Raw genomic sequence first — 26,143 nt, forward strand, 5'->3', positions numbered from 1 at the left:
TAAAACACAGAAATGGTTGGTTCATTGTTGTCAGTGTGTGAGTTGAGGCTATCAGTTATTAAGTCTTGCCCCTCTCTTATTATCTATTTACAAAATCATTCTTAGTCCTTATCTTAATCCATGATATGATAATAATGACTGTTTTCTGTCTTATTGTCAGGTGGATTGCATCATTAGCAGAGTCTATTGGTCATTGGATTTGTATGGATGATCTGCCAACACAAAATATTGATGACGATGATGATGATGAATCGGCCGAGTATGAAGACATATAAAATAAACCAAACTAATTCAGCAAAGATTGAATACTGAGGACAGTAAATCAAACCTTTATTGATACTGTAAAAGATGAACATAGAGGGCAGTATACATCAAATACACCAAGTGATGGTGTATAATGATCAAAGATTCAACTATGGCTGATATATGCAAATGTATCCATGGCAACAACTGTTACAACAACGATACAAAGAGTTGTTTGATTGTTAGCATAACCATATTGCTATAAAGTTAAAAACCATCTTAAACCTGACATTGTTTTTTTTCTACGAGGATTAAATTATTGAGAATAATCAGGTTTATATTATACCAGATATAAATACTGGTAGGGAGTCAGTCTTGACCTCTGACCTAAGACAGTTATGTAAATGCACACAGGTCTCATTTGACCTTTGACATATTATTATCTGAATGAAACAGGTCTGACATGCTAAAATCAATGTTTCATTGTATTATACAATAATAAGTATATGTTCCATTTTATACGTAAAATCATTGCACATTTAAAGATAATTTTTTTTCATAATAAAGGCAAGTTAAAGAGCAGAGTCAACTAGCTAGAACTCTTACCACATTAGGCAGGATGACTGGAAGTTTTATTTAGTCACAAATAACATTTTTTGTACCAATTCTTGTCTTGTTTTGCCTGTCTACAGTAATTGTTTAAATAGAAACAAATGAAAAGTTACTTATAAGAACTTATTGGAGCAAAATAGCAATGAACTGTAGAAAGAGTATAGAGTTTTATATTTACACCATAGAGGGCGCTGTACAACTGTCTTCATGGTTGATGTCAATAGAAGGTGTGACCTGTGTATTGAAAGGATTTCCCTGCTGGTCAAGACGATTAGATTTACTCTCTCATTGATTTAAGATGAGTAAACGAGGTATATATCACAGACTAACTGAAACAATCATGATTTTAAATTAACATTGCTTTTATATGTAGGAAATTTACAGGGAGATTCTATGAATATTGTGAAATGATCTGTCCAGTGATTTGTGATTTATTGAATTACATTGGAAAAGTACTGAGGAGTGTAGTACCAGCAAGTAATTCCAAACTTATACTTTTGCACTGGCTTTGATATTTTATCAAGAATAGGCTGGGATAGATACAAATTTGAAATGTGTTCATGAATGATGGAAGAATAGTGTATTATTAATCTTAATCGGTGGATTAATTTAGAATAAGTACTTTTAATTTTTCTACGAATGATAGGGCACAGAAATGTTCAAAAAAAGTGTTTGATTGTAAAGAAATGACACTTTTAATTGGTTGTGGAAATCAAAATGCCTCAGTTGTCAAAAATTGGCAAGTGACCGTTGAGGGCGCCCCCAATCATTGCCTTGGAATAGAGCTAACTTTGAAACAGTAGCCACAGTATGATGTATTATACTTTGTCTTTTTGATATGGTGAAGGAATTACATTGAATGGCATATACTATACATACTACACATATTACATATATGTTTTTATGCCCACATTTATAGCATTTCGTGAACTGTGTGGACTGCCTGACTGATGTCAAACGTTAATAAATAGATAAACGAATAGTGTACATCAGTATAATTAAGAACTTGTATTCATTCATTCATGGCTTAAATATGTAATTCTAATTAATCAGTTATAATATTTAATACAATACAAATATCTTCAGAATGTGTGAAAGTGAATGTATATGGCCAGCTAGCTAGACTCTACTTTAGTTCAGTAGAGGGGCAAGTGTTTTCTTATCTTGAGTACTGTTCACGATAGTAATTTTTTAAGTTCATATTGTAGTAAAATATTCCCAATTTTCTTGTCAAAATCTTACTAAATAATTGAGTAATTCCAAAATTTCTATAAATCCATCAACAAACCATTATATATTATACTTGGTAAAAATAACAATATTACTACTACTTTCAAGGGCATATACATACAACATATATATACAAATTAAAAAAATTTGATAATCATGAAACATTATACATCAGTATGATATATATTCACTGTATGTTTTCACAAATCATGTTGAATACTGCTGTGATTACTGATTATTTTTTTTATAAAAAATGACTGATATACTAAGGAATTTGGTAATTAATTCATGGTAAAGCTGATATCATAGTGCAATTGACCTTTAACCTCTGACCTTGAGGTCATAACACTGGAAAGCTCATTTTCTATATATTAACATGTATGAATTGCCTTTTAGTACATTTTGTGTTGCTGAAATATTTTTAGAAATAATTAATAATTTGTATCATAGCTACATTAGATGTATTTTAATATCATAAGGTAGATATGTAATTTCAACAATTTTATTTGCATTTTCAATTAATATCATTCATATTTGTGGAAGCATAAACTGCAAATACCACACAGTGAATTTCAAAGTTATTAAAAATTAATAGAAAATACTGCCAGAGAAGCAACATACATAATACAGGAATTCTTAAATCATATGAATAAGATATGAAATTATTTTGTTTCCTTCATAAAAATCACTTTAAATGTATTGTTTTTATAGACAATTTTTGTATCAGTTTCTAATAAAATATAGTATTGTATGTAGCCAAATACCTAACCCCTCCTCCCCAGCATTAATATCTGAATTATTTTGACATGTATGATGATGGTATTGGACTTATTACAATCAGAACATCACCCCTGTCTGTAATTTGATGGCTATTGGTTTACAGTGTAATCATAGACCCTGAAGTAATTAATACCATGCCACTCTCAGATTGTATCAACAATGATACACAGCTCTTTAATCAGCATTAGTGTGTGTTATTATTATTATACAATACATTACAATATTTTGTACATCGTGTTTCACTGATAAATGGGACCTACTGAGTTACAGACAATGTCCACTTGATTTCCACAGTTTGTATGTGAAAGATGAGTCTTCAAGTGTACCAGACTATATGAATTGCATACAATAGAACCACAATTCAAAGTATTTTAGCATTGAACTTTTGATCTGTCTTGGTGGATGATCCTCATCAGCTAAAAATACATTGAACTACTTGTGTGTTGTAACCTGTGCTAGTGCTAGTCAGTAACCTGTGCTAGATAATACCAAGCTGATGAACAATTTTGGCCATAAGAACTATAGTGAACATCAAGTCCTTTCATCATTTCAACTGAGATCACTCTAGGGGAGGTTATCTTAAAAGTTTAGAAGATATGTTGATATATATGGTTTATTCATCAACGTCGATGTCCTATTCCAGTATTGCCATGTATTGTATGCAAGGATTTAATACATTTGTATTTCAAAATTAACTTTTGTTACAACTTTTATGGACACTTTCTGACGTGACTCTTCACCATAGAGTTTTAATGCCGTAGTATATATCACAGATCCGGTATTTGTAGTTATTGCAATGACCCATCAATCATGTTATGTATAATTTCAAAAAAAAAATGTCCTGTGAATGGGACGCTGTTGTGTACTATCTTCAGTGAAATACTTCACTGTTCTAAGTACATATAATTCAATAAAATAATTTGCACCAAATTTGAAAGAGTCTAATTTTTACTGTGATATATCCATTAGATTGTAAATCTCGGTTACCCAGACTCTTGCCCCTGGGAGCTCCACCTACAAGACCACCCCAAGTGAGAGTTTAGCGAAATGAGATTCTAACTCACCCAAGCAGGAAATAGCATGTAGAGGGGTGCCTTAGCAACAGGTTATCACTTCTCAAGTGAGTGATACATCTTAATTTCAATGAACAGGCCTTGTAAGCCCATTTTTTAAGACCCAGAAGAAATGTACTGTGACTTCCATTGCAGGGTAGTTGGAACGTTGTTTCCGCAAACTCTTGTCTGGGTGGTCTTGTAGAAGAGCCCCCAGTGGTGAGAGTCTGGGTAACCAAGACTATTAGATTGTAAGATGAGGTGTGTTGCTCTGCCCTCACTGGACTGCTTTATCTGTGAAAGGGAACCCTCACTGGACAGCTCTATCTGCCTGACGTGTGAGGGCTCCCTACCATAGCATACATATTTTCAATACAGACTATAGTATATCCATGAGAACAGCAACTTTAACACAGCCAAATAAAAATAGTGCTTTTTTTTCTGCTGACAGTAAACTTGTTTATGTACTTTGAGTTTGAAATAGTGTCAATGATATTGTAGCACAACTGGTACAGTATAAACAGTGAAAGATTGTATGTACACAATTACAAAACAATTATGAGAAATCGAGTGTACTGCAAAAATGGTTCCAAGTCACAAAAAACAAGAGAACTGTTTACTATATATAAAACAGTGCAGTGCAATGCATCTTTTATTAAAGCAGCAAATGGAAGAAACCTCACCATGTTTGTTAAACATATGTTCAAACCGTAAGTTGCATACATAAAGGTAATACACATTAAATAAACTGTTATAAAAATGAAAGCCCACTTTGAAATGAAAGACATGCAATATAGTCAATAATTAATTTAAAGTTACTTTTGAACAAAAAACCCACTACACTACACAGTTGTTATGATTTGAAATCATGACAAGAAACAATAAATAACAAGTAAATTTATTACCAATTTTTTTTTTTTTTGAAAGACACTCTAGTGTAATACGGATACTTTTGGACATGCTGTAAGCCATACAAGTAGATTTAATACATAAGGTATACGGTTGTATTGTTCATAGACTTCACCCTTTAAAGCCTGACACCCTATATTTAGGGTGTACATGAAATTACACAGAGTTACAGAAACCAAGTCATTAAAGCCTGACACCCTATATGTAGGGTGTACATGAAATTACATAGAGTTACAGAAACCAAGTCATTTAAGCCTGACACCCTATATGTAGGGTGTACATGAAATTACATAGAGTTACAGAAACCAAGTCATTTAAGCCTGACACCCTATATGTAGGGTGTACATGTAATTACATAGAGTTACAGAAACCAAGTCATTTAAGCCCGACACCCTATATTTAGGCTGTACATGAAATTACATAGAGTTACAGAAACCAAGTCATTAAAGCCAGACACCCTATATTTAGGGTGTACATGTAATTACATAGAGTTACAGAAACCAAGTCATTTAAGCCTGATACCCTATATATAGCTATAGGGTGTAATTACATAGAGTTACAGAAACCAAGTCATTAAAGCCAGACACCCTATATTTAGGGTGTACATGTAATTACATAGAGTTACAGAAACCAAGTCATTAAAGCCTGACACCCTATATATAGCTATAGGGTGTAATTACATAGAGTTACAGAAACCAAGTCATTAAAGCCTGACACCCTATATCTAGGGTGTAATTACATAGAGTTACAGAAACCAAGTCATTATAGGGTTAATATTCTAATTAAACTCAGTGGCTTGTAGTCAAGTACTGAATCTGGAGGCCAACACATTGTGGCAAAAAACATACATACTGCAAGTCACTTATTTCCTAGATGATTTTTTCCCTCAAGTTTACAGAGAAATTATAAGGTCTAACTTTTCTCTGTCAGTTTCAGAATCTTTGAAATCTGAAGTGTGTTATTTGTACAAACTGAGAGTAGTACATAGCTGTATAAATTCACCTGCATACAAATAGTAAAGAAAAGCAGTAATGTTGTGTTAAGCATTCCTTTGGTATATATATGTTTTAAAAAATGAATCATTTCATGTTTTTGTCAGTGGATGACATTCTTTTCAAATTTGTTTCTCAATATAAGACCTTCAACGTGACTTTGATTATTTAGAAACAAAGATAAAATTCCCCCTAAAAATCCCACCCTTAAATTTAAACCAAATTATCAGGCCACAAAAATTATTCCTTGGATTAAATTTCTAAGGTCGGTTGAAATAATCATATTTTTTAATTTTAGAACTCGAACAAAACATGAAGTTTTGGTCATGTCATAAAGAAACACATATGAAAAGAATGTCCTTAAAGTCCAGAAATTCTTCCATGAAAGAGGTGATCATAGTTATTGTATTGTTTAAAATGTAGCTTAATTAAAATGACATTTGAACATCCAAGAATTGAACTTTAGATTGTCATGCTGTACTATAAAAGTCCATAAATTCACTGGTTCCTGGAAAGTTTGAATTTGATGATTGTGTTTTCACTCTAGTTTAGAATCCCATTCATGAAATGTAGTAATCTATTTAACTTCCATAGACTTCTAAACATTGCATAGTAAAACATTGATGAGGAACAATTCATGGATTATTAAAAAAATGGCCATATGGATGAGGATTTGGTATTTATTTTGGATTTTTAATTTATATAACAATTTTACCATGGCTTCCTACCTGAAAAATCAATGTGAAACAATATAATAAATTGCAAAAGCATAATAACTGTTACTGTACATACAATAACAAACTTTTTACACATTTAATTAAAAATAAAAGCTTTTGCAATGTATTGAGTTACAAACATAGACTTAGTCAATGTTGATTTTTCAAGTAGGAAGCCATGATAAAACTGTTTTACAAATTAACAATCCAAAATAAATACCAAATCTTGATCCATATGGCCACTTCATCCTAAAAGTGTTACATTATTGACTTGGGTATTAGTCATACTTCTGTGTGTACCTATACAACATACATGTAGAGCATTCTAGATAAAGTCATAAATTGGACAAAAAGAATTATTAATGATTTGAGTTCCCTGAAGTCTAGTTTTATATAATATTTTAAATTGGTTTGTTAATGATCAAGGTAATGCGGAAATTATTCAAAGTTCTCACAAGTCAAAATATCACAGCATTAATCTCCAAAAAAAAAAGCAGGAATATCTCGTAACAACAGTCCCTAATTGAAATGAACTGAAAGCTTGATAAAATAGTGTTTGTAATATGTATGTCATAGCTGTTATATTCCACTCGTTTACTTTAGAAAATTTCCATATTTTAAAGTGGCCATATGGATGACAAATGGGATATTAATTTATGATTTAATTTATGAAACAAATATGTTTTTCTGCTTTCCAAGAGCTAAAATATGTGAGTGAATGCCATGAATATTACCTGACCTAGAGTGTGAATTTCATGAATATCACCTGACCTAGGGAGTGAATTCCATGAATATTACTTGAACTAGGGAGTGAATTCCATGAATTTTACCTGACCTAGGGAGTGAATTCCATGAATATTACCTGACCTAGGGAGTGAATCCCATAAATGTCACCTGACCTAGGGAGTGAATTTCATGAATATTACCTGACCTAGGGAGTGAATTTCATGAATATTACTTGAACAAGGGAGTGAATACCATGAATATTACCTGACCTAGGGAGTGAATTTCATGAATATTACTTGAACAAGGGAGTAAATTTCATGAATATTACCTGACCTAGGGAGTGAATTTCATGAATATTACTTGAACAAGGGAGTGAGTACCATGAATATTACCTGACCTAGGGAGTGAATTCCACAAATATTACCTGACCTAGGGAATGAATTTCATGAATATCACCTGACCTAGAGTAAACGCCAAAGTAACACTAATCTTTATTAATATTTATACTGTTTGAAAATCTGTCTAATCTCAGGAAACATACAAATGATCAAAGGAATTCCCAATCTTTTGCCACAAATCTGACACCCCCATCTACCCTAAGATACTCCACCTACCCTCTGACACACCATCTGCCCTATGATACCCCCACCTACCCTCTGACACCCCCATCTACCCTAAGATACCCCACCTACCCTCTGATACTGCTACACAATAAGGCTGCACTGAGGTAACATTTCATTAATGAGATAATTTTGGTATCAAGAATAAAAACAACATTGTTTGTAATATTGTTAGCTTCTTAAAAGAGTTCCATTTTGTCATTTTTACAAACAATGTGAATTTTCCACGTATCTTTTATTTTGAGATAGACTCACTAACTCAGTTATTGACTAGACAACACCTTGTATTGCTTCAATTATTAGTGTATTTCAAAACAAACAAACTTGTAAAAAATTTCAAAACAAATCAAATATACAGTACAACAAAACGAGGTTAAAAGGTCAAATTAGACAGAAAGGTCACTCAGTCTAATATATCATGTGAACACAATATAATTATTACATTAGATAAAACCTCTAACACTGACAACCATTTCAAAATGGCCCATGTCATATCAGCACTGTGAGTGCTGGCTGATAGGCTGAGATGCACGGCGACACATACATGTATCTCACACACTATGTTGTTAAGAGCACTAAATTTCATTCCCAGAGTACACAATGTCAATGTACAAGCATACATTTAATCCTTAGCAGAAACATTGATAAAGAACATTATACCATGCACAAGCCAAGTTATTGTCTTTGAATAGAAGATATGGAGTATATACCCTGGATGTTCTACGTCACGACAACCTGTGTCTATGGTTTTGCGGTCTCGAAATATGAGTCAAACCATTCCAAATAGCCGTTATTTTTCCCCTTTTTCATGAATTCTGCTTGAGGAGGTATAATTATAGTATTCCCCAATATTTTTCTTCATTCAGCCGGAAAATACTCAAGACCTAAGGATTTTGTCACTACTCATCTTGTGACTTGTAGTGACAAGGCCCCTCAGGTCACTCATATTTTCCTTGGCTGAACAAAGAAAAAATATTGGGAAATATAAGTACATGCTATCCATGATGCTATCTAAGCCTTCACCAATGTTCTTTGTAGTAAACCACTACACCTCATTCTGATATCACTAAGTCACTTCTCCAATGATGTCTTGTAAGTGACAGATTCAGTCACCTTGTTTACAAAGGTACCTAACCCTGCTAATTCTTGTCTCAACTAGGAATATGAATATAGAAACCTACAGTAAATCTCTTTCTGGAAACATCCCAACTTGGCACATAATAATTAATATACAGAAGGTGAGCTGATGTGAAGCTCCTGGAAACTCCCACTGATGTGAAGCTCCTATTCATTGGAAATCCAATAACTAAATACCTGCTTATTATAATGAACACATATAGTGGATGTTGACTTTTTTCCCTTATCAGAGTAAATCTTTCAAAGGTTATACATAGACACTTGTTCTGTAGCAGATATGACTTGAAAGTGTTGATCCCTACACTAAACATAACACCTGTCCTAGCTGAGACAGCAATATGGATCACAACAGGGCAGGGTGCCTTTAAATGTCTGAAATGTTGCTGAGGAGGAAGTCAGAAGTCATGGGTTGAGGTTTTACAAAGGAAATGTCGAATATTTGGGAATATTCTCTTATTCACCTGAACAGCTGAAAATAGTACTATCTGACTTAATGGGGAAAATATAAGACTGACCACTTATGGTTGGGGATTCAAAACAGGTTCAAGGGAAGAGGCCAGACTTTTAAACTGACTAACTTGCCTGTAAATATGTTAATTCACTTTTCTTGTTAAATATTGCATATCCGTGGAGGTGTTTCAATATATATCACACTAAGCTGGGCTGTTGTTGATATCAAATCAATTTCTAATCTTTTACAGGGGAACAAAGGCAAGGCTTATCTTTAGATGATCTAGACAAGTAATTTTTACAAATGGGGAACTTGTAATAGTGGTCTGAGTTCAAACTTTAGCATGCTCAGACACAAAAGACTATGGGATTATTTGTAGTCTATATCTCAAATGGGAAAATCCCTAAAATAGCTCCCCAGCAAGAGTAAGGGTAACCATAGACTCAGTTCGACTGTAAGATATGTCATGTCGCTCTGCCCTGACTCTGCTCTATCCTGTGAAAGGATGTTGAGGGAGCCCCAGCATGACTATTTATGACCACTAAGATTAAGCATGCGACAAGATTGTCAGCCAGTGACTGATTTATGTTTGTTATCACACATTCTTGCAAACCAGAGTTGTTATTTTGGCACGTTTTGGACAGTGCCGTATAAGAGGCCGTGGTTTGCAACGATGGTTATCACAGTTCCCATTGTCTACCATTCAAAATATTCAAGATGACAGATGGGCAAGTTCTACATTATGCACTTCTCTAAAATAGTTATTACTTAAAACTGGCAAAACTGCTGTACACTGGGGTGAGGCATTCTGGGAATTAAACACAGTTAAGAGCTATACCCCTCTATAATCCTTGCCCAAACAATTCTAAGGCGATAGGCCTTTCCAAAATTTGCCATGATGGCACTCTACTTCCTGTCTGTGTGTACCCTGGGGGTATACATAGTATAGGTTACTCTCTGTTAATCATAGAGCACTACTGCTTTCCTCGATGTCTGAACAATACAAAAAACATGCCTGATTTACACTGTTACAGAGAATGCCAAGTGACAAAGCTCTTAAGAAACGGTATTACGAGGTGATGATACCCTCAATTTGAGCTAGGGTGCTGTATTCTCAATTTCCTGTTTGCAGTCTATAATGGCCTATTGTTTCAAGAGTTGTCTCGCTTCTTTTTATTTACCAGAATGTCTAATCCCAGTGTACAGCATATCTCTTCTGAGCCACATAACCTAATTTTAATAACTCAACTTTAGAAAGGTTGCACTTTGCAGGTGTTGGTGAAAATCACTTTTCTGGGTACCCTAAGCATGATAAATAAATACAGCTAACATAAAACCAACCAGTCTCATCTTTCTTCCCCTGTAAGTTTACTGTGTTAAAAAGTGTGCACTGCAACCAAAACAATTCATTATCAAAGCAGCTAATAAAATCATATACATTTGTAGCAATGTAATATTTTAAGATTTAAGTAGCTATATCCCTAAAGTGGCACAAACTGAATTTATAAACCTTTTTACTCAAATGAAAGTACATGTACTTCCATAAAACCTTGATTAAACTATTCTGGTATAATGTTAATGTCACTGCACGCCTTCTATGACATTACAATTATCTTATGACATTGTTAGAACAGTTGACTCCTTATACGGATTCCTTGACATTTTTTGATACATATAAAAATTATGTTTATATGTTATATGGTAATACTGTACCAGGTCTGAGTTCAGTCAATTGCAAGTGATAGTTAAGTTAGGTATTCTTTAGTGAGTAGAACATTACCAGAGATTTTTGCAAAAAAACCCCATATAAACTTAGTTTGTGCCCCTTTTATGATATAAACACAAGCTATTACAGTGGAGTGAAAGGACTATAGTGGCATTAGAGCTACCACAGTGAGGGTGAACTGCTGTTGTAAGACAGCTGTAATTGACTGCAAATTTAACCAATTACAAATCTTAAACATAAATTATTTCAAAAATTATCATAAATAAAGTCATTAGGCTGAACTAGTCACTCTGTTAATCTTTGTCATATAACAAAACTTAATTTTATGATAGACAAAACCCACCAGAGTAGAGGCTGCAACAGCTTGAAATTCACATCCAAACTATAAAGCACTTCATATTGGATGGATCTTAGATGGAAAGGATCCCATGTGAATTCACTACATTTACTGCAATGTTGGATGTTAAAATGTGTGTCGTTCTTTCTCACTTATCAGTATGGAGTTGTCATCAATCTACACTCAGACGGCAGTGATGTATAGGCCTTGCATGGGACTTTCGTTAAATCTAATGTTGACTGCTTATATTGTTGTATACCGGTAATTACAATAACAATAGGAATAGTAGATTACGCATTTCACGGAGGTTGCCAAGCACAGCGAGTATGTCACTTCCACCTAAGTTCGAATCGATGCCAGCTCCATACTGATAAGTGAAAGTGAACGAACCAATGCATTTGATCTCATTCCAATGTTTTATTAAACACAGTGAATTCACAAGGCATCCCTTCCATTTTAAAGGATCTTAATTACATGCCGTTCACTGTTTAGTTTTTGGTTGGAGTCAAACATTTGATAATAGTAACAGAATATCATAACATACTTCCTGTTAAATAAGTTAAATGAAAACGCACTAAATAGTTATACTTTTAGGTAAGTGATTGCCAACTAATGGCGAAATCAAGTTATATATCACATGCAGCATATTTGAGAAGTAGTGTTAAAATGGATAAGGGAACTTTGGAATACATTTTATCAAAACAACACATCACATATTTTACTGAAAAGTCTGCTATGATATACAGGTATTAGTTTTCATGCTACCTGTGCTATGACACTTTCAAATCTTGAAAATTCTTAGAAATATTTTCTACATCTAGTCTTTCTATGACACTATTTTCTTCTCGTTGTACTCTAGTGAGAGTAAGGTCATCTAAGGACTTTGACCGTTTAATTTTTACGGGTTGAGGTGTACTTTCTTCTTCTTTTACCTTACAGTCTTCTTGGGTTTCATCTTTGATACCATTATCAACCTTTGGAGAACTGGGATCTTCACTTTCACTATGCCTTCTAAATGACACTCGTTTTGACGGAACAGAATATGGTTTCCGAAATCGAACTCTTGATCTATATGTATGTATCTTTGCAACACGATTGTGATTGACATGAAAATCTGTACAGTTTGGTGGAGGGAAAGACGCTCTTCTGCTTTTTTCTGCCTCTGATCCTATCATCGGTGATGACTGGATCCTAGTTGACATGGTTGGGGTTAATGGAAGGGTTTTCACTGGTTGTAACTGAGTCACAAACATTGGGTTCATTTGAACAACGGTAAATCCCTGCTTCGTAAGTTTTGTGCAACTTTCTGATCGGCATTCATTCTCCTTCAGATATTCCCTACGGCTTTCTGTGACAGCACTGAGCATTCCCAACTCATGGAGAGCAGCATCAATATCCATGCTACTGGTGTCAGATACAGCCATCTTTTCAAGGTGACACTCAGTCAACAGGTACACCTTTCTATGCAATCACTCTACAAGATAAATCATACATAATAATACATTTTACACTATTGTCAAGTCTCAATGTTCATCTCAGTCCCATCCTGATTATAGGACAATGATTCATTCCCCTTCCCAAATAACTTAAAGGGGCACATGCTGAGTTGATATGAATTTGGGCATAGATTTTGCTGCATATTTAAAAGGTATCGACAGTATTGTACAATACTGAAGCATACTCAGCCATCACTTGCAATTAACTGAATTCACACCTAGTATTAAGATATAACTCATAAACAATCCGATGATGTAATTTTATCATATGTATCAAACAATGTAAAAAAATGTATCAAAAACGTACATACATACATACATAAATACATACATACATACATACATACATACAAACAAACAAACATATGTACACAATGTGTATGTATGCATGTAAATAATAATATATATTTCTGAAGGCAATCTCCATAGTACAGGCTTAAACTGCTGCATACATATGATATCTGTCTATTTAATTAAATAATTTGATATGTTACATTTTCATTTGAATTAATTTACAGAAGGCTAAATTTCTGCCTAAATGGCACATAAATAGAATAGCAGCAACTTAGATAATGATGCATTATCTATATGATGTACACATACACGCAACACTGTACATAAAAACCATACGAGCTAGATTAAATCATGCACTTTATCCAGATATGAACTTGAACCTTGCCTTGACATTCACAATAGGCAAAAGTTTAAAAGACCACACGAAGGTGATGTCTTCCTACATGATCTATTCACCATATACCTGTATATTTACCTCACGATAATTATATTCATAATGACAAAGCAACAGATCGTAGTGCCAGTACAAATTGAAGCAATATTGTCTGTTCATGTTTCTTTCACATGGTATTAAACTCGATCAGCATAATTATTATAATATTTGGAAAATAAATGAACGCCATTTTTGATATGCACTTGTCGTTCGCTACAAAATGTACAGTTATGAGTACAGAGTAGGACAATTTTCGTTTTTGTCTAAGAGCAACAAGTCTTCTGAGTTTCACTTTGAAGCAACACAACAACTACCACATACTTCTTGTTATAAAAAAAAATTAGGCAGTTGACCTTGGCCAACATGGCAGCTGTCTATCTTTGTTTTCAGTATTTTATTGTGCATTATAAACGGTGAATATTTAATATGTTGCGATCAGCTTTCACATTGTTTTATAAAACCATAACTCTATTTATTTGCTCAAAGAATGTATCATAAGGCTGACATTTTCTAGAATGCAACCATTATAATTTTATTAATTTTTATGTTTTGGGAAAACATCATAACATAATTATATAGTAGACATAGTAAAATGCCTTTACTACTGCAAACGTATAAGTTCACCAAGGCGTGTTATTGTTGACCCGCAAAACACGATTGAAGCTGAACGGACCATTGCACAACAAATATTTCCTGTTCTGTACTCTTGTTTTTGTACGTGTGTGTTGGTGAACTGTCACTAGCCGGACAGCCGCGCTGGCCTACGGTTACCTTTTTTGTAAACATATCATAACACTTTGTGTTTACGAACGCATTATAAACACAGTTTACCTTATATTTGCTAAAAACACATTCAGACTACTCACCTGCCTTTCGAATTTTACACCTCTGTCTTGAATTTTACCGTAAACTCACATTTTGACGGAAAATATACCCACAAATACGAACCCCTAACGTGCCTTCTGCTTCGTGTAGGAATCCCCTGCAATCTCGTATATTCTCCCGAGACTGACAGAGGGCACCACGGAAATGATCCGGAAGTAACGTTATAGGGTGGAAAGGTTAGCAAACATGCACGATTTGTGACAATTTCTTTGGGTAAAAAACAGACGCGATTAAAGTATCAAATGACAAAAGAGTATATAATCTCATGAATTACAGCATTATAATTTCTTCACTATTGGTGTATTGTCAGGAATAATACTTTGAGTGATAGATACACAAGTTGTACCCACCCACATATCGAATGGAGGATCCCCAGGTCTATTTTTTCTTGAGTAGAGAAATAACATACAATTTCATTTTTAAAAAATGGCCGCGTTCATGTTGAATGTTCAAATTCCCCGATAAACAACGTGTTTAAACAACAATGCGTCAACTAAAGACAAAGTAATGCTCGCAAAAGCAATGGAGAAAGAAAAAGGATGCACCGATGGAAATGTGTGTTCTTCAAAAGTGTGTGATTCTAGTGAAAGCATCACGGTTAAGTCCGACGAGGAGCAAGCTGTAAGTGCTGCCCTCAGTACAGCTCCAGGCGCCACAACTGAAGATAGTGAAGTCGAAGACAGTCCCTTTGCCGGGATGCTCATTGCATCACACAGTGCCCTTCACGATGTAGTCGGTAGAACTAAGTGTCCTGGTTGTCAAGCGTCAAGAAAGTGGTTTTGTTATACGTGTTTCCGTCTAATGGGTGAACTAGAAGGAAAAGTCCCGCAAGTTGAAGTGAGGAGATACTCTTTTATAAAAACCAAAAGAGACTTTATTCACCTTCATAAAGAGAAAAGATTGGATGTGTGGGCAGTGAAACTTTTGTAATCGAGTCAGACAGATTTCAGACAGACAGACAGACAGACAAATTAAAGTCACTTCAGTATGGATGAAATGCTTTTGTGTGTGTTGACAAACAAGATAGTAGTACTACTACTAGTAGTACACTGTCTGTGTCTCGTTACCCAGTCTTGGTTACCCAGACTCTCATCGCTGGGGGTTCTACTACAAGACCACACAGACAAGAGTCAGGGGAAACATAATCCCAAGTTATCTACACCAGAAGTCGGGCAATACATTTCTTACAAGTCATGAACGATTGGTTTATGAGACCTGTTCTTTGTAATTACTGTGTAAAATGTGTCAGTTGCTAGAGACACACAACCTGTCATGAAGGAACCTGGATATCATCATTCAGTGTGCAATGTTGGACACAAAGTATTCCCCAGAATGCACTGCTCTGGGAGAGAGAGATTCGGTGTGGGTGATTTGGGATTATGTTTTCACAGACTTGTCTGAGTGGTCTCGTAGTAGCACTCACAGTGGTGAGAGTCTGGGTAACCACAGACAAGGTTTCTTGTGGGGTAACTGAGACTATGTACACCATGTAGGTACCTAATACATGTATATCAGCTTGCCCATCCTACATTCCAATCACAACATTGAATTTAGCTTCTTTGCATGACATGATCAGAGATCACTTGTGTGCAAAAAGTCTTTTGTAAATAATGTAAATTTCTGATCAGAAACAGTTTTTTTTTCTCAAGTGAACTCTAATTTCATGCAAATTTGATAGCCAAATTCAACATGGTGGTCAGAATTTTGGATGAGTGTATTTGTTAGTATTGTAATGCAAAATGGCCAAAAAGATGTTTGGGGTGACCCGGTGGGGTTTTAGACATTATGTTTTTCAACTCTAACAACATAGCCAAAATGAGCAAAGGGAAGGAGCTAGGCTATGTACTAGGAAGCAAGACATCCCTGTAGAACCACTTACTGCAATAATGGGATATCAGTATCCCTAAAATATTTTTTGTATCATGGACCCTAAGGGTGTGTGTATGCGTGCGTGCGTGCATTAGTGTGTCTGTGTGTGTGTGTTAATGTGTATGTGCATGTCTATGTGAATGTGTGTGTGCATACATTCATGCGTGCATGCATGTATGTGTGTGTGTGTGTGTGTGTGTGTGTGTGTGTGTGTGTGTGTGAATCAGACAACTGTAATGTTTTGCTAGGTGACCATAACAATATGATATTTGTTACGTAAATACACCATGACTCCATTATCATTTTTTTGGGTGCAAGAAAACTTGCCTTCAGCATTTTGAAATTAAATTAACCAAAGTGGTCATTAAATGGTGTCATTGACATTGAAATATTTTGAAAGATTTTAATTGCTAGAGAATGACCACTATTTGTTTGTTTTTTCAGTTGCCAATAAAGTTGGACATTATAAAACATCCAAAAGAGTTGGAAGGTAGAAGTACAGCAGTTCATGCCGCTGTGTTGGCGCCCTCTAGTGTCACAGTTCATGTATATCCACGCATTCCTGAATTGGAGGAGAAAGACAAGGTACGCATAAACTCAGACAACCAATACAAATTGTGTTGGTTGTCTGGAATATAAACAACTATTTTGAGGGGGTTGGGGATGGGTCCCTGTTCATGAAAATCTATGTGTTGGGAGAAACAGGACTAAACTGTACAGAGGTCATCACTTTTGTAGCAAAGCATGAACAGAAAATTGTAAATTCTTTGCATAGAGTGGGCAGCTCAAAATGAAATACTGTACCAGTGAACACTTTTTGACCTCAACCTACAAATGATTTCATGAATTAAGTCAAGTTTATGGTTCTCATTTTTTCAGGAAACTGACATAAAGTGGCCATATGGATGAGGATTGGGTATAAATAAATACCCAATCCTCTTCCACTTTAAGATACTGTATGTAAATTAGACATAACTTGAAAGAATTAAAAAAAAAGCCACCTTGTGATGATGTTTAATCGTTGAACACAATTTTCAGTGTAGTTTTAAGAAACAGATATCCCTTTGCTCGATTCATAAAAAAAAGCTGAGAATTGGTTGGTGAAGTTGCTAATGCATCAGCTTGGTAACAGTAGATTAACAACTTGATGTGGTGGTGTCTTACCTTAAAAAGGGAGAAAGGTGCATCTTGTACTACAGTATTGTCATCGTAGATTGATATATTTTTTCAGCAGTGGGTTTTAAGCAGTAATTTGCACAATGAATATATATATGTATCAATATGTTAATTGGCATAATGATAAGCATATAATATGCCTGTCATCAACTTTGAAACATACTGTGACATGTTTATATTTAACACATGGACATTGGAATCGGCCATTTCTCTTCAGATGAAACTCTAGGATGTTAAAGCATGAGAGAAACCTGCCAAGCATGGTAGCCTGGATGGCAAGGACGGTGTTAGCACTATGCTTTCTCCATTGTGGGGAGAACACTGCACAGTATTAATATCTATTCATCTTTCTTTATCCCTAGGTGGTACTTGTCTTTCCTTCATCATCTGCTATCTCATTGCAAGACTATGCAAAGCAATGCTGTAAGAAGGACATGAATCACCATGACGATGAACCAGTTGCTAGGAGATCAAAACATGATGAAGATGGTCCAGATGCTAAAAAAACAAAATATGACATGAAAGTTGTTCCTCCATTCAACAGAGTGTTGTTTATTGATAGTACTTGGAATCAAACTGCTGGAATTTTCAAAGATGAGAGACTTAAAGGTGGGAAGTAGATTTAATGGTTATGGTGATTTTGTCGCTAAAATGTTCTCCAAATATAATGAAAGAATTGCAGGAAATTTATGTTTATAAAACTTTAAGTACATTATGAGCCAAGAGTACTTTGTGTCATTGAATGGATCGCAGTGCTTTTATTCAGGTAGAGGAACCCTGGTAACAGAAATGGGAGAGGTAAAGTGGCAGTTTGCCCATACAATCTACCATGTTATACTGTTTGAGAACCCAGGCATAGTGGCTGGGTAACCCCAGTAGATTTTGTCTACTTCCTGTCCTTTGCAAAAACTCTGGACTGCCGTGATTTATTTAACTTCAGGAGAAGCATATGCTTTGATGTTGTGGCTTCATGATGGTTGAATAGTTTAATCTGCAGGTTGCAGGTTGTGTAGTCATGATGGTTGAATGGTTAGAGTGGCTGGCTTAGAATCTGCAGGTTGCAGGTTGTTGTGTAGTCGTGATGGTTGAATGGTTAGAGTGGCTGGTTTGAAATCTGCAGGTCGCACATTTGAATCCCTCCACTGTTATTTGTTTCTGAGTGGCTAAAGTCCTTGGGCAAGATTTGAACCAAGATTGTTCTCCAGTCAATCCAGCTGTGTAGGATCTCATAGAGGTTGCAATGTGAATGCTTTAATCCTATGTGCTTATAAAGGCTGCAATGGATTGTATGCTCTCCAGGGAGTTGAGGAAGTACAAAGGGCTGTTGTGCAGCTATAAATCCCTGCCAGGGGTAATAATTGTAAAGTGCTTTGAGCACAAAGTGGGAAAGAACTATGTAAAAACCAACATTATTATTATTATTACTTAATAAAACAATAGATTTAAGGACAACTCTTAAGTTTCATCATTTTCTATTGCTATAGTTACATGTCACAACAAAGAGCTATACATCTGGTTAAAAAATACATTCTTCACCAATAGATTTCAAATTATTGATTCTTCAATGATCAATGCTCTAAATCATGTGACTGCATTTCTTTTTATCTTTTTAATGTACTTTACAGGAATACAGTGTGTTGTTTTGAAGTCAGCAAAGACGTCGTTTTGGAGAAGACAAGAAGGCAAGCCAGACAGTTACTTAGCAACCATTGAAGCAGTGTATCATTTTATGGTGCAGTACCATGAACTGTTTGTTGACCCAAACTATGATGGAAGATATGACAACTTATTGTATTTGTATTCTTTTCTTCATAAAGTTGTACAAGAGAACATTGACCAGCAAAAACTGCAAGGTAAATTTAGACCCAGAAATAAAAGCAGAAAGAAGCAACGTGAAGTTACTGTTTAAAGAGACACAGGCTGTATGTTCAATCTGATTAAAAGCCGATGTAGTGTACACATCACGATTTCTTTTTAGCTGTTACGTTTACTGTCATTTGTTCTTTTTGTGAGCACTCGTTACATCTGACACAATACCATAGGTTTTCCCGAACCCAATCTCGTACTTACGAGTAGCCAACCAGAATCCCTCTTACAATATAACACTCAACATTCGAAATTGCATTCACTCAGTGCTCTCGTGATTGGCTGTATGTTTTGATTCTTGAGGGTTTCTGTTTAAAGGGACACAGTCTGTATGTTTTTATTCTTGTTGTTCCAGGAGTGACTGCAGCATCTGCAGTGGAGATTATTCATTGCCCTCAATGTACCCATAAACAGGGTTTCTACATAGGGGGGCAGGAGGAACAATATTAGAGAATCTGCAGTTTATCGACATAACGGAAAGTCAAAATCTTGTTATTAAGTTGTTTGTGTCATCTCTGCATTTGTGTCGTGACTGTTTTCATTCTCGGCCTCCTTTGAAAGAAGTATGTCATTGTCAGTCAGATACAACATTCATGCCACACTGATAGGGCCGAGCAACACGACGTATCTTACAATCTACTTCATGAGCTACCAAGGGTAAATGAATAAATAAATAAATAAGTAGACAAACAACAAACAAACAAATAAATAACTAAATGTCATGACAGTGATTATGGTATAACTTACATGTCAAGTTTTGCCACTTCAATTTGCATCTTATGACTCTTGCAGCCACCCCACCCCCTGCCATCACAAAATCAAAGCAAATCAAAATTCCGAAAAGACGAGATACAAACATGATGCAAGTACTAAATATACTTTTATTGTTCACTGAATAAATAATTAACATTGACTATAGAATTAATACATTTAATAATTAACGTAAGATAGATAAATTATGTTCGAGAAATCAAACCACTGACGAATGTCGACACAGTGATCTGGAGATCGCTGGGTCAGTCGTGCGATGAAAATATTGACCTTCAGAAGTATTTAATCCGTAAATAGTCATTTAGTCCTAGCTATATCAACACGACTCAGTACCCTGAAGTAACGCTAGTCTCCTTCAGTTACCTAGTATTCCAAAGTTGGTTGGGTGTAATGTCGATTTGGTAGGCCCAGTGTCAATGTAATTCACTATTTATCTTATAAGCTTAGTAAACTCTGATAAGTAAATGAGCTTGATCTGCTTAATTTCAGCCGCATTCCATCTTTTTGAGTTTAATACATTTTATTTTATAGTGGTAGTCCACAGAGAAGATGCGTAATCACTTTATAAGGTATAGAAAATGTAAAAGACAACCCTGGTAGATTAAGCAAATCCTGCCCTTTTATTTATCAAAATATATATATATATATATATATATATATATATATATATATATATATATATATATATATATATATATATATATATATATATATATATATATATATATATATATATATATATATATATATATATATATATATATATATAACTCGGTGAGTATCAATCTGCTAAGACAGTGCTCTATACCGCAGTGGCAGAGCGTAATAGTTTTGGTAGTACTGGAACTCTTTCTTGGGTGTAACTCGGAGTTTCACGCATATTGCGATCATCAGACACTCTATATATATATATATATATATATATATATATATATATATATATATATATATATATATATATATATATATATATATATATATATATATATATATATATATATATATATATATATATATATATATATATATATATATATATATATATATATATATATATATATATATATATATATATATATATATATATACATATATATAGTTACTTTGGTTTTGTTAGTAGTTTGACAGCCTGATGAAGGTGTGCTAGTCACATCAATTATATATATAATGTTATTTCGGCATAATATTAATACAATATACAATTCATTCATAGTGCCTACATAATATACCATGGTGAACAAATCAAAGTAAATTATACAGAGCACATAAACATAAATTTGACTGACTTACTTTAAAGACATGAAACAAAAATAAAGCTATTTATCATAATATAGTTATTAATGTAAACAATTCATGGGGAAAAGAGGTAATAAAAGCATGCATAAAATGTTTGTCTAAATGATATAACAAGATACAAATAAAATAATCTACGAGTAATTCGACTTACTTTGAATGATACATAGATGACTCAAAATTACAGTCACTAAGAGAAAGTAATGTAACTATTTAGTGGCAAATTCTAGCACGTTAAGCAAATGAAGAATAAACTTAAGTAAAATGAAATAATATGACAAAAATAAACGTATACAATAATTTATATTCAAGTGACATTGTATAAATGTGAGTGAGTGAGTGAGTGAGTGAGTGAGTGAGTGAGATAGAGAATGAATGAGTGTGTGTGTGTGTGTGTGTGTGTGTGTATGTGATTGATTGAGTGAGTTATTGAGTGAGTGTGTGTTAGTATGTGTGTATGTGTGTGTGTAATCTATAAAATAGTTTCAAATACCAAATTCATATAACCAAAATAAGACATACCTATCATAGAAACACTATTCTTTGACGTTATTTATGAATGTCCTTTTACAATGTCTACACCTAAATATAATTTTTGTCAAAATATAATATACATAAGTAGATGAAAGTTTCTTGTATGTAATATCAATTAAAAATGTTGTCTATATGGTGTAAATTATTCCAAAAATCTAAACCTGTTTGACAAATGTCATCAAAGAATATGTAATACCTTTCTGTCGATCTCCTATATAAATGTGACAAAGTGTATCCCTCTTTAAAAGACATTGTATCGGTTAATTAGTGTTGAATGTTATCCATAGGTAGTGTAGTGACAGGTTTAGATCTTGAGCGAAATCTTGGTTTTGACTCTGTCGCCAAGTTAAAACTGCACTAGTTTGTAACAGTGGTAGTAAGCTTATCATCTTTTGATCAGACAACCACAATAAAATATATTCACTGATGTTGTTAACATACCAATAATTAGACATTGTAATCGGGGTAGATCTTCTCCGTAAATAGTGCAGTAACTGGAAATAGTTATCACCGCTGAGGGCGCTGTTTTTGAGTGCGGACCCAAAATAACTTTTGATTTGATTTATTATACCATATATACAGGTACAAAAATACCCTCACCCACAGGTGATTCATTACTATTCAGACAGTACAATATTACGAATACGTAATTATCATATCTAACATCTTTTAAAAGATGTTGCTATATCCAGTTGAAGGCTTTCAACCCTAAATTTGCAATCTAAAGCCAGCAAATTGCAAGATAAAATAAATTATCTTTAGTAAAACGTACATTAATTTCAAATCTTATATTCATGTGACCAGTCACAGTTATAACAGTAGGAAAAGCTTATCCAAGTTTTTTCTTCTTCTCAAAATGAGTTGTTATCTTCGTGTAAAATTCTAGGTTTGTTAATATATATGTATATTTATTATATAAAGACATTTCATATACCCTACAAAACACTTCAGATTTGAACAAAAACCAGACCCGAGGGACTGGTTTACCTAAATCTGTGAACTTCAACTTATTCAAACGCTTTACATAAAGACCATGTTGTGTGCCCTCGGATTAAAAAAATAAGTTAGATACACTCGTACTCGTGGTATGTAAATGAAGTCGGTCACGGAGACACACAGTCTTGTGTGCACATGTGCGGGTAAAATCTTATCAGATACATATAAACACAGCGATACACAGTCTTGTTGTGTAGATGACACCAACTTCAAGACAAAATTCAATGTCAAAGGTCACCGTATAAAAAAGTTTACCTTTGATAGTATAGATGTAAACACTTGCATGAAAACTCTGTGTATTCAATATTGAAACGGTGGAAAATGTTAATTTCACTACAAATATGGCTGTGTTTGAATGAAGGGTCAGGATCACAAAATAAGGTGACGTGCACGCATACTCGATTCAATGCATGTTTGTCCACAGTTATTTGACAATGTGTTCTGATATTACGGTACAACGGTAGTAGCGGTGGGACGTGGCGAGTGGGATGTGGCAGCCATTGGATGCCAAATCACAAAATATATATGCAAAGCTACGTAATACATGAGTCAAAGTAGAATATGACCTCCCCTATTTTCATTTCATAAAATATCACCCTCCCCAAAAACCAATTTGCAAAATCTGCCCCACCCCATCGGCACTACCCCTCCATATTTACTGAAGGCTCCCTGACTATAGCAATATGTATCATCAACTGCAAATTATGGCTCTAAAACACAGGATGTTTACACCCGTTTTCTGAAATACATTAAAACATTATAAACATTTAAAATCCCCATGGACATGACAGCATATTGTTGAAATATCTTTATATTAACCTCGTACACTATAAATGAATGGGTCACAATTTGTGAAACCAGCAAAGATACTGAGATTTGAAAATTAGAGATTGAATTTTTACACACTTCATTTACATCAAATGGATAATATGTTTGTACGATTCCCAAAGATAACATATCGCTTTAGACAGTGTTCACTTTACAGCTACACTGCATTTAGTCTGTAAGGTATACGTAGCCGCAACGGCGCGACCTCACACGCCGGTCAACCCGTTCCTAGATAGGCCGGTGAGGGCGGAGAGCGACACTCTATATGAACATTAATAACATGAAGATGACGTAGATTAAAACACTTTCTCTGTACATTAATTTTGACGAATGGTAAAGAAGTATACAGGAACCACGTCGCTATTTGCAACTGTAATATTGTTTTGAGGAGACTTATCCTCTATTTTCATCTATAATATTACATCTACGGTAACAATATTGTTACCATTTAGATAGTTCTTCAGATGACCCTAAATACTTTCTGCCTCTAAAATACGCCAACCTTTAGTTTGACCCTGCCGAAAAACACCGGTGTCCCCCTCCTTCTTCAATACTAGGGCACCTGGGTGCGGCGTCGATCTGTGGCGACTATTTAACAAATTTTCGAATTTATTTGGACGAATACAGATTATTGTTGTTATCATTAAATACACTGTTCTTATAAATAAAACTATGTACATTAATATATATTTGTGATCCACAATATCTAAAGTACAATCTAATCTCATTAACACAAAATAAATGTAATGTGGATGTAGACATATGCTGATATAGATACAGAACAAACTATGCAACTGTGGTGCTTATTCGAGATACTTTTGTTGTGTCAGTAGCGAGAGACTTGCTCGTTGCCTGCATCGATATTGCGGTGTCTTCAGGAGAAACTGTTCCCTTCTTGCACTTATAAAAACAGACAAATATTTTCTTAAACTCCTTTCGATAATTCTCATTGAAGTAGGCGTACAGTATAGGGTTGATCCAACTGTTGCAGAGCATTAGGAATATGGTTATGGTGACTGGCGTATCAGAAAATAAGAAGGGTACCTTCGGTGCCTTGTGCAATGGCGTAAACGCTATAACTAATTGGAAAGCGTAATATGGCAGCCATGTTATGGCAAACTGTACGACGACAAAACTTAACATCTTTACAGCCCTTTTCTTACTTCTATTAGAACTGTTGGTGGGGGCTTTGTTACACCAAAGAGTAAATACCATGCATGAATAAAGAGTAGCCAATACCATTAAAGGAATGATATACAATAATATTATATCTGCGAGTCTGAAGTAGATATCCAATTCACGATTAACAATCGTACATCTAGAGATAATATAGCTATCATACAAAGTGTCATTACCATCTTCAACAGTGGTCTCATATTCGGAATCAGCGATGCCATTTGAGAAAAATTTGTACGATGAGTATCCGAGAGAACAAACCCAAACTGCTGTTACCCCTATAACTGCATGTGTTAACGTCATCTTCGGTTTTAAGGGTTGCACAATGGCGCGAAAACGGTCTAAACCAATACAAATCAAAGAAAACGTAGTACCACACATTGCTGAGTAGTGGATGTGTGACAAGAAGTGACACAACTGTTTGCTATCCATGAGAAGATTGTAACCGAAATGACCTATGTGTACAGGTATATAAAACAAGGCAATCAAAATATCAGACACGGACAGTGAAACAATAAAAATATTTGTTGCCGACTTGCGTAATTTAGGTTGCCGAAACACGGCAACGATGACCCAAACGTTCCCTATTAAAATCATGGCCATCATTAATACACCAACGCTTGCATGTCCCTCAGGAGGTGTGTTTAATTTTTCCGCTGCGTCCCATAACGCATACCAGTCAAACTCGTCCACTGGTATCTCAGCATCAACGACGCTTCCAGGCATACTGAGAAGGATAACACTGTTGTAGAGAAAACAGGAACAAGACTGAAGACAACTAATATAATTATAACGTGATAAAAATGCTACAAAGTGACGTATCATTGTGACGTGCTAAAATGCTACAAAGTGACGTATCGAGATGGGCTAAAATGCTACAAAGTGACGTATCTTCATGATGCGATAAAAATGCTACAAAGTGACGTATCATTGTGATGTGCTAAAATGCTACAAAGTGACGTATCGAGATGTGCTAAAATGCTACAAAGTGACGT

At 34.7% G+C, this 26,143-nt stretch overlaps 4 protein-coding genes across 4 annotated transcripts in view; 2 read left to right on the forward strand and 2 right to left on the reverse strand.

Annotated features, from left to right (window-relative positions):
* Nucleotides 1-3,938, forward strand: part of LOC144444931 (uncharacterized) — a 34,900-nt gene extending 30,962 nt beyond the window's left edge. Inside the window, exon 10 of the mRNA XM_078134483.1 lies at nucleotides 161-3,938. Coding sequence (XP_077990609.1) covers nucleotides 161-275 — 115 coding nt within the window. The 3' untranslated portion in view covers nucleotides 276-3,938. The remainder of the gene's footprint in view (nucleotides 1-160) is intronic.
* Nucleotides 3,939-7,967: 4,029 nt separating this feature from the next.
* On the reverse strand, nucleotides 7,968-14,762 carry LOC144444711 (uncharacterized). Its single transcript, XM_078134230.1, has 2 exons — nucleotides 14,621-14,762; nucleotides 7,968-13,005 (listed from the first exon to the last, which is right to left on the reverse strand). Exon 2 carries the CDS (start codon nucleotides 12,953-12,955, stop codon nucleotides 12,302-12,304), a length of 654 nt encoding a protein of 217 aa, XP_077990356.1. The 5' UTR covers nucleotides 12,956-13,005; nucleotides 14,621-14,762; the 3' UTR covers nucleotides 7,968-12,301.
* A 312-nt stretch (nucleotides 14,763-15,074) lies between these two features.
* LOC144445050 (tRNA-uridine aminocarboxypropyltransferase 1-like) lies at nucleotides 15,075-19,598 on the forward strand. The gene is made up of 4 exons (XM_078134600.1): nucleotides 15,075-15,476; nucleotides 16,953-17,093; nucleotides 18,047-18,293; nucleotides 19,310-19,598. The coding sequence occupies exons 1-4, from the start codon at nucleotides 15,147-15,149 to the stop codon at nucleotides 19,591-19,593; spliced, it is 1,002 nt and encodes a 333-aa protein (XP_077990726.1). The 5' UTR covers nucleotides 15,075-15,146; the 3' UTR covers nucleotides 19,594-19,598.
* Nucleotides 19,599-24,758: 5,160 nt separating this feature from the next.
* Nucleotides 24,759-25,874, reverse strand: LOC144444932 (QRFP-like peptide receptor). Its single transcript, XM_078134484.1, has one exon. The coding sequence runs from the start codon at nucleotides 25,872-25,874 to the stop codon at nucleotides 24,759-24,761; it is 1,116 nt and encodes a 371-aa protein (XP_077990610.1).
* Between the last annotated feature and the right edge of the window lie 269 nt (nucleotides 25,875-26,143).

This window comes from Glandiceps talaboti, chromosome 13 (assembly GCF_964340395.1).
Source record: "Glandiceps talaboti chromosome 13, keGlaTala1.1, whole genome shotgun sequence".
NCBI classification, from domain to species: Eukaryota; Metazoa; Hemichordata; class Enteropneusta; family Spengelidae; genus Glandiceps; species Glandiceps talaboti.

Bases quoted from the DNA above. Each gene is read 5' to 3' on its own strand.
- LOC144444932 (XM_078134484.1), bottom strand. From the start codon at position 25,874: ATGCCTGGAAGCGTCGTTGATGCTGAGATACCAGTGGACGAGTTTGAC.
- LOC144444711 (XM_078134230.1), bottom strand. From the start codon at position 12,955: ATGGCTGTATCTGACACCAGTAGCATGGATATTGATGCTGCTCTCCAT.
- LOC144445050 (XM_078134600.1), top strand. From the start codon at position 15,147: ATGCTCGCAAAAGCAATGGAGAAAGAAAAAGGATGCACCGATGGAAAT. The intron at 17,094-18,046 runs GTACGCATAAAC...CTTTATCCCTAG, and splicing joins AATTGGAGGAGAAAGACAAG to GTGGTACTTGTCTTTCCTTC. The intron at 18,294-19,309 runs GTGGGAAGTAGA...TGTACTTTACAG, and splicing joins CAAAGATGAGAGACTTAAAG to GAATACAGTGTGTTGTTTTG.